The sequence below is a fragment of the Sinocyclocheilus grahami genome, unplaced genomic scaffold (assembly GCF_001515645.1).
Source record: "Sinocyclocheilus grahami isolate Dianchi unplaced genomic scaffold, SAMN03320097.WGS_v1.1 scaffold244.1, whole genome shotgun sequence".
Taxonomy (NCBI): Eukaryota; Metazoa; Chordata; class Actinopteri; order Cypriniformes; family Cyprinidae; genus Sinocyclocheilus; species Sinocyclocheilus grahami.
In genome coordinates this window covers 290,716-300,626 of record NW_015505423.1, presented here as the reverse complement: position 1 = coordinate 300,626, position 9,911 = coordinate 290,716, and the positions used below count along the sequence as shown (strand labels likewise).

Sequence of the window (9,911 nt, the reverse complement as noted above, 5' to 3'; positions counted from 1 at the left end):
AATAAAATGTTACCTAACATATAAACATTGCATTTTTTTTTTCAGTTGAAATTAACTAGCTCACATCAAAATTAATATTAGCCTCACAGGGAACACTCAAATAACACTCCACACCTAACCATTTACAAGATGTAGTAAGATACTTTGCAGATCTTAAATAAACAATGTCAAGATATATAGTCCATTATAAATGTATAAATAGATTTTATATGGTGTTCATTGTGTGTTATAAATAATCATAATCTTAAAACTTATAACCACAAATGCGTAAGCATTATAATGTATTATAATTGTTGTTATGATTATTTATAAGATGATATAACATATTATAAGGTCTTTTATAATGCATTATGCATTCATTATAATGCCTTAAGAATACCCTTATAATGTGTTATAAATATGGGCTTCATAGAAAGTGTTACCAAAGTGTTAAATTGAATGAAAAATTTGTATTATGCATAATGCATTGCATGATTGTCAACCTCCAAAATGTATTTTCCGCTACTGACAGGAAGCTTTCTGTGCGCGCACTCCCAACGGAACACTGACAACAAGCATAGCAACCTTTTGTCTTCTGTCGCGCGCCTAAACGGTCATTGTATTTGCATCAGTATGTGATTCTACCTTTAGTCTTTTATTTAATCTGTGTTGGTATGTTTTAATTGATTTTTCAGTTTGTACAAAGATGTCTGCTGTTAGTAACATTAATGCCATAAATCAGAACAGTACAATGAGAAATATTCAGATGTAAAAAAAGAAAAAACTGAAAAAGATAAACAGCAAACTTTATACAATAGCATACCTTCTTACAATATTATGAGTTCTAATAGCTTTTTTACATGTTATTATCATTTATAAAATAAGAGAAGTTTTGTTTGGAGCCTGATAATATGAAACTTTCCCATTAAAATTAACAATTGTATGAAATATGCTTTATCTGTCTCAAATCCACAATCATTGAAGGTCTCAATAATCAAGCCGTTTTGATTTTCTGAGCAATATGACGTGATATTGTACAAGCCCCACCCACCACCAATTTCCCGCTCACTGCTTTCTAATACAAGGCAGGTTTTGCTAAAAAAAGTCAAGGATGGATCATTACCCACTGTTCGTGAAGCAGCTGTACCTCCAGAAGAAGTAAGTCTCACACTTATTACTATACACTATATTTTTTATGATTATTTGCAAATCGCACACTTTTTATGATCTGACAGACAGAGTACACGCTCGCAAATTGATTCATTATAACAGGGGTGTCAAACTCAATTCCTGGAGGGCCGGAGCCTTGCATAGTTTAGATTCAACCCTAATTAAACACACCTGATCCAACTAATCAAGCCCTTCAGGCTTATTTGTAAACTACATGGTATTTGTGTTGGAGTAAAACTCTGCAGGGCTCCGGCCCTCCAGGATCAGTTTGTAGTCCTAAAACCTGGAAGATAATCAACATTTTCAAGCCATCTATTCCCTTTGGAATTCTTAATGGGTTTTTGGAATAGCGGATTTGGATTTATGAGTAAAATAAGTTCTGTGGTTAAATTAACTTGAAGAGAATTTCACATTTTGTTCTACACCATATATTACCTCATATTCGCCTGAATGCAAGATGCTTACAACAAATACAGCTACCATAACAAACTACAGCTACCGTAAGGATGTGAGTGTAAGTTCTTATGAATTGGGCAATTGTTGTAGTCCTCATGTACACACTTGTTAGCATCTGGTTTTTAAAATGATTAAGACTGAATCACAGCCGTGATGATATTGAGAACAGCATGATTACAAGATAATAATAATATAATCTACATTTTAGACAAAATATAGGCAGTTAGGCTGTCTATTTTCTCTCTGCTAAGTAAATACTTCCAAACAAAATTAAAGCAAAATCAACCGAGCAACAGTGGTGTTTCAAATAAACCAATCACTTGAGTGAATGATTCAACAATGACTCATTAAGACTTGTGTCTTTCCTGAATGAATCTGTGCTTTTGAGCAAATCTTTTGAGTGAATGATTCATGATTCACTCAGTTGTTGGCGCCACATGCCATATCGATGTAATCTGCAGAAAGGGCCACTTAAAATGCCCACCGCTTGTCTGGAATGGGCAATCGCTGACAAGACCAGTGATTTTTTTTCAACAAGCGAAAAACATGCATAATTGGGTATAATAAGATAGATAGACTTTGAGGTATTTTGTAACAAACGCTCAGGTGCTTATCATGAATACGAAATGTAACATGGTTATTAGTGCCTTTGGCAAAAAGCAGGTCACCTGAATGTAAAGGTTGTTTCAAAGACACAAAAGATCAAGTGTGTGTATCATAAACTGGATTTTAGAAGAAAAATTAGAACATCATACCAACAGTAAAATATGGTGGTGGTAGTGTGATGGTCTGGGGCTGTTTTGTTGCTTCAGGACCTGGGAGACTTGCTGTGATAAATGGAACCATGAATTCTGCTGTTTACCAGTGACCTCAAGCTGAAGCGAACTTGGGTTCTGCAGCGATCCAAAACACACCAGCAAGTCCACCTCTGAATGGCTGAAGAAAAACAAAATGAAGACTTGAGTGGCTTAGTCAAAGTCCTGACCTGAATCCTATTGAGATGCTGTGGCATGACCTTAAAAAGGCGGTTCATGCTCGAAAACCCTCCAATGTGGCTGAATTACAACAATTCTTCATAGATGAGTGGACCAAAATTCCTCCACAGCGCTGTAACAGACTCAGTGCAAGCTATCGCAAACGCTTGATTGCAGTTGTTGCTGCTAAGGGTGGCCCAACCAGTTATTAGGTTTAGGGGGCAAACACTTTTTCACACAGGGCCATGTAGTTTTGGATTTTGTTTTCCCTTAATAATAAAAACCTTCATTTAAAAACTGCATGTTGTGTTTACTTGTGTTATCTTTTACTAATATTTAAATTTGTTTGATGATCTGAAACATTAAATTGTGACAAACATGCAAAAAAATAAGAAATCAGGAAGGGGGCCAACACTTTTTCACACCACTGTATATTTATGATCTCGCTTTCCACCCTAATATCATTTTATATAACTGGCATATCAGCCGACATCCACTGGATGGCAGTCTTTCATAAACAGAGACTTTGTTTTGAGCAGGCCTGCTGCCAACACACTGCACATACAAAGCATCTCTTTCCACTTGACAAGACAGATCAAGACAGATGCTTGTTGAAAAGGTCTGTGTGAGTAATGTGCTCATTTTAGGACAGACTATCATATTAGTTGCATCAATCACTTTTAAATGCAGCACCTGCTGTAAATGCCTTTAAAGTCAAAATTTCACATCAGCTCCCATTATAGTGATTCACCTCAAGGGAAGTGATATTGTACCTCTTCTGTCACAAAGAAAGAATGCTTGTTGTATGTAGTTTATCATTACATACACATTTAGATGGGTATAACAATCAATGTCATTCGTTATTCCGAATTGAATTGATACCGTCTTTTAATATTTGAATTTGAATTGATGTAGTAAACAGGATGCAGAATTCTAATTCAAATTTTAATTGAGTTAATAAAAAATATAGTAGTTTTATAAGAGGTCCCTTGTTTTTATAAAGTCAAAAGATATTTTGTGGTGCTGTATGGCAAAAAATATATATATATTTTGATTGCTTTTAAAATAGTTTTATGGTATTGAGCTTTTCACATTTTTAGGGAAATATACTGTATCAGTCAAGAAAAAAATATTTCCTTTTGTTTGTACTGTATATTTGAAAGTCAGTTTCTGTACAGATACATACCTTAAAGTCATAGCTATAAAAAAGGTATTGTTAGAAGCTGTTATTGCCCAGAACAAAAAAAGACAATTAGGTTTTCACATTTTGTGACAACATACTCCAATAGCATGTTAGTGGTGTCATTAAATATATAGAAATTATAATATAATTATATTAATGTATATTTATTTATATATTTTTTTACATAATGTATTTATATATTATGTTTTTATGATTGTTGTTGAACTTCTTGTCAGAGCCTTGCAAAAGGGCACAGTTATGATTGCTCAAATTTGCAACTTCTTATTTACCAATGCAAATCTTTAACCTTTACGTCATGCCATACAATCTTTTCTGTTTTGACTCTACAGACCACTCCTGCCTAAAACAGAACAACAGCAGCTGATGTGTGACCAGCATGAGGAGGAGAAGATCAACATCTACTGCCTCACCTGTGAGACACCAACATGCTCTATGTGCAAAGTGTTCGGGGCTCACAAGGACTGTGATGTGGCCCCACTGCCAGACATCTACAAGAGACAGAAGGTAGAGGATTTGTATTTGACTTCTTCAACCTGACAGTCGTTTTTTAATTTTGTTTTACTTTGTTTGTTTGGTGTAAATGACCCCAGAAAAATCACAGGTTGCTCTGAGACTATGGTGCGACGCTGTGAACTAGACAGATGTGTGTATAGCACGCTGCCCAGCCGGTTTCACACATTGCAAGGGGCTTGATCTCACCTAACTTCTCTAGCATCAACACCCACCCACATGGGAACACACATACACAGACCATCAGTGGCCATGGCTCCTGCCTCAACCAACAGACCGTCTTTTTCAGATTTCTTTCTGCCTCTATTTGTCTAACAAAACAAGAGTTTTACATTTCAGAAGCGATTAGTCATGTACATTTTTCAAAGTCAAGTTTAAAGGAATAGTTCATCCAAAAATGAAAATTTACTCAACCTCAGGCCATCCAGTATGTAGATGAGTTTGTTTCTTCATCGGCACAGATTTGGAGCAAATTAGCATTGTTACTTGCTCACCAATGGATCCTCTGCAGTGAATGGGTGCCGTCAGAATGAGAGTCCAGATAGCAGACAAAAAAATCACAATAATGTGCAAGTAATCCACATGACTCCAGTCCATCAAGGAACTTGTGAAGCTGCGTGTTTGTAAGAAACAAATCCATCATTAAGATATTTCTCTCCATAATGTTGCTTTCTATAGTGAAAAACTAATCTCATCTGTATCAGGAGAGAAATATACAAGTGTGAAAACAGTCTAAAAAACAGTTCTGAACAAGTATATCAGTGTATTTAATGTGAGAGGACAGTAGGGGATTCACTTTTTCAGTGGAGGAAGTGTTATTATGGATTATGGACACTTTAAAAGTTGAAACGCCTTGGTTGATTTTGTTTCATACAAACATGCAACTTTTTGTTTTATAAAACTGATGGACTGGAGTGGTGTGGATTACTTGTGGATTATTGTGATGTTTTTATCAGCTATTTGAACTCTCATTCTAACGGCACCCATTCACTGCAGAGGACTAGAGAAACAAAATCATTTACATCTTGGATAGCCTACGGTTGAGTAAATGTTTAGCAAATTTTCATTTTGGGTGAACTATTCCTTTAAAAGAGCCCTCCCCCTTTCTATGAAATCCAATCCAATCACTTTTTAAACTACAGTATTAATAACACGATGACAAACCACACAATTTAAGGTGTCATTCATGCCAGTAGCACAAATGATCCAGGGCGAAATCACGCACTGAAGTTTACAACAGGTTAGAAGTTTTGTTCACATCACTAACCCTAAGTATAAGCAATTGCAATGAGAATAATTACACGTTACAGAACAGACAATACGCTTAAAATAGGTCCAAGATACTTATGTTTAAGAAAAGATTGTTTTAAACGAAACAAACAGGACAAATGTGTTTTATGACGCACAAAAAAAAACATGCAGCATCACAGCAATTTTCTCACTTTCCGATGCATTCTTGACCTACATGGTATTGAGGTCTTGACCTACTGCACCTCTTGTGGTATGGCTAGTAATGAAGGTCTTCGTACCAGGGTGCAACTGGCCCTGAGAAATGAGTCACTCCTCCCTGTTGTGTTTGAGTCATAGCAGCTTCTTCTGGTCTTTACGTTTTTTTTGTCTCTCATTTTTGTCCTCTGTAAGTGCCTGTTCTCAGCTCTCTCGCTCCCTTCACCAGCTACCAGATGAACAATGACTAAACCTAGCAGCCTTTCCCAATAGAAAATCATGTGCATGGTGGACACCATATGTTGATCTGTTATTTGCAGTGTTCCTATGCTGTAGGTCAGTTCTCATTGTAGGAAATAGGTTCTTCTTATTGTACATCTACTCCTGTGGCTCTTGGTTTTGAGGTACTGTAACTGAATGATGTAACGCACCAGGGTCGTAGGGTGGTTGATGCCCAAACAGGCTCCAAAAGAGCCATAATTTCTGCCAGGTGGCTATGATGACATTTTCTCTTTTAGTCATGGCCCACTATAAACAGTGAATCACTCATTTCAAATGCAAATCCGCAAAGTTTGATCAGTCATGACTGGTAACATTCTTACAATCTCGGCCTTTAGTTCACATGCTGTTCTCTTATTTGTAAGTGTGGTTCTCACAAGTTGCATAGCCAAATCTGACATGGCTTTCTTGTGAAAGATGACACGTTGATCGCATTGGTCATGTGTTTTCTTTCTTTTATTTTTGATGAGGTCCTGTCACAATTGGATATATTCTGCTCTGTTTTGTCTCAGACAGAGCTAAGTGATGCCATAGCCATCTTAGTGGCCGGAAATGACGGAACACAGGCCCTGATCTCACAGATGGAGGATATTTGTAGGACTGTCAAGGTGAGAAAGAAATGGTACAGTAAACCACAACAATTATGATATTGTGTGAAAGGATTGAGTGATATGTTGAATATTCATAATATATTCATTATGATTGAATTATTGCATTTAACATTTGGAATCTTTTTGGCTGCTGTGGTTGTGAAGTTAAAATGATGGATCCTCTGATTCACCATTTTTACCCATTTCAGACCAAATACATAGACTAAATAAAAATATATCAAAATTTAGATCAAATATAGTCCAGAGTCGAGTCAAGTCAAGCATTATTTCTAGAGCACGTTTTACACAACTGTAGTTGATCCAAAGTGCTTTATAGTATAAAATAGAATCAGAAAAAGAGAAAGAAGTATACAAGTATCAAATCAATCAAAGTAAATATTCATACAATATATCCATCTAAAACACAACTAGATAAGTTTGGGTTCCTTTTGGTCTACTTCACTTTGTCAGACAGGTCCTAATTAAGAGATTTCTTGATTGCGAACAGGTGTGGCAGTAATCAGGCCTGGGTGTGGCTAGAGAAACTGAACTCAGGTGTGATAAACCACAGTTTTAACAGGGGGGCAAACATTTCTTCATACAGGGCCATGTAGTTTGGGATTTTGTTTTCCCTTAATAATAAAAACCTTCATTTAAAAACTGCATGTTGTGTTTACTTGTGTTATCTTTTACTAATATTTAAATTTGTTTGATGATCTGAAACATTAAAGTGTGACAAACATGCAAAAAAATAAGAAATCAGGAAGGGGGCCAACACTTTTTCACACCACTGTATATATATTTTTATAAAGAAAGCAAGGATGCATTAAACTGATCGAAAGTGATAGTAAAGACATCTATAATGTTTCAAAAGACTTATATTTGAAATAAATGCTACTCTTTTGTACTAGTTCATTCTTTGTATTTTTTGGGATTTGAAAAAATATATATATCTGTGTGTGTACAATATATATATGTTGCCCAGCCTTAGCGAGTGATGATAAACATTTTTTAAATATATTTTAAATAGTAAAAATATATATTTAAATATATTTTAGAAGCTATTTGTGGTTTAAATATTGCTCTTAATTCAAACTAAAACACAGTCACTGGTTATCCTTTGTAGGAAAATGGTCACCGGCAGATGCAGTACATCTCTGATAAGTTTGATGAAATTTACGCCATCCTAGAAGAGCGTAAAAGGGAATTAATAGAGACTGTCGGTCGTGAGCAGGATCAAAAACTGGGCCATGTCCGCTCCCTTATCCGTCGCCACGGAGACCACTTGGAGATATCCATCAAATTGGTGGAGACAGCCATCCAGTCTATGGAAGAACCTCAGATAGCTGTGTTCCTGCAGGTACAACAAGTGCCTTCGTCACAAATGATTTTTCTGATTGGTGCCATGATGCTAGGGTGGTTATTACACTCTTAAAAATAAAGGTTCCAAAAAAGCGATGCCATTGAATAACCATTTTTTGAAATGCCATTCAATGAAAAGGTCTAAAAAACATTTTTAAACAACATTTTAATAATCTAAAGAACCTTTTCTACCATAAAGAACATTTTGTGCAATGAAAAAGGTTCTGTGAATTGATGAATTCATGGAACCATCAATACCAATAAAGAACCTTTATTTTTTAGAGTGTATGAAGTCTCTATAATATTCTATAATCTCCAAATATGTTTGACTGTTTTATAAAAAGCCAAGCAAAACCCCAGTTCAATCATTTGAAAAGTAGCACACCTTTCCTTAACAAGCCGCATGATTTGATTATCATTCATATCTGAATAGTACACCAAAGTTAAATACTTAAATTTCTCTAGATTTTTAGCCTCGAAGTAGTTTGCAACACTATAAACGTGTCTTAAATGGTTACTTTCTACACCTAACTCATGCACACCTCTGGAGCCAGTGATCAATAGTGGTACAGGTGCTTGTGAACATCTGACATGGTCTTATTGAGCTGTGTGGAGCTAATGCTGCAACACCTCACCGGGGATGCTGGCGGCAGTGCTTGTTGCTTTTAGAGCCCCCCAGAGATGCTTGATGCAAATAATCCAGCCTTTGCATATGCTGTTTGCTGATTGACACTGTGCCTGTTGCTACATTTCAAGCATCCTTTAATGACAAGGCTGACATTGATTAGCAGAACCTCACACAGCTGGAGACCCCTGTCCTTTGACTAGTGGCTCAAACGGTCAATACTTCACCATGGCTGAGAGCTGCAGTCCGCGGAAAGAGACTTTAAACGAAGGCGATGGAGAGGTTGTTTTTTGAAACGGCTTTCACTATAAAGTGGCAGCCTCAGGTGCAGCACTGCTCCTTTTTAACTAGCTCTTCTCAGTGGAAACAGAGTGTCAAAATAGGCTGCATAACAAGTGCCAGTGATTTAGTATGTGCCCTTTTTTGTGTATGCAGTGAAACTGTGACGATGAGGACTGCGGGTTTTATTTTTTAATCTGCTACTGTATCCTCTAGTCTTAAAATGAGTGTTCTTCTTTGCTGTGTTCACAGAACGCAAAGGAAGTGTTCAAGAAGTAAGTCAGCTATGAGTGATGTGTTTAGGAGTGTCTTAAAGGGATAGTTCACCCAAAAATCATTTTCTCACCTTCATGTCATTCCAAACATGTGACTTTCTTAAATAGAGAATTTTAAGAGAATTTTTATTTTTATGTGAACTGTCCCTTTAAACTAAACCATGCTAAGCATGTGTGCTTCATCAATAACTGATACCTTCTAAAGGCTAACAATCATGATTAACAACCTCACAGGCAATGACTCAACCAGCCTCCCACCCCTAACAACCCACTGTATTATGCATTGGTTCATAGCTTTCATCTGGCTCAATATTGTGGGAAATATTCTGTACTGTACATATTGAAATCCCTTATACTACAATTTATTTATTTTCTGCTGATGTCTGCATTTAATTGATCTCCAAATGCTTAATGTGTAGACTCATTGAACTTGTTTTGTGAATAATTTAATCATTTTATTGAATTGAATAATTTTAGCCTTAGGTATGCTGTGTATTTTGGCTTTTACAAATGTTATGCTTAGAACTTCCACTGCCATTCAAAAGTTTGGGGTCAGTAAGACACTTCGAAACACGTCTCTAACGCTCAACTTGCAGTTTTTTGTTTGTTTGTTTTTTTTTCAAAAATACAATAAAAATAGTAATATTGTGAAATATTATTACAATTTAAAAGGATTATTTTTGTACTTGTATTAATTTCTTTCAAAATAAATAAATAAATAAATTATATATATATATATATATATATATATATATGTGTGTG

At 35.8% G+C, this 9,911-nt stretch overlaps 1 protein-coding gene across 1 annotated transcript in view; it reads left to right on the top strand.

Annotated features, from left to right (window-relative positions):
* Positions 1-4,104: 4,104 nt before the first annotated feature.
* Positions 4,105-9,911, top strand: part of LOC107598093 (tripartite motif-containing protein 54-like) — a gene marked incomplete at its 5' end in the record, with an annotated part of 10,622 nt that continues 4,815 nt past the window's right edge. The window contains 4 exons of the mRNA XM_016289359.1: positions 4,105-4,287; positions 6,531-6,626; positions 7,735-7,968; positions 9,127-9,149. Coding sequence (XP_016144845.1) covers positions 4,105-4,287; positions 6,531-6,626; positions 7,735-7,968; positions 9,127-9,149 — 536 coding nt within the window. The remainder of the gene's footprint in view (positions 4,288-6,530; positions 6,627-7,734; positions 7,969-9,126; positions 9,150-9,911) is intronic.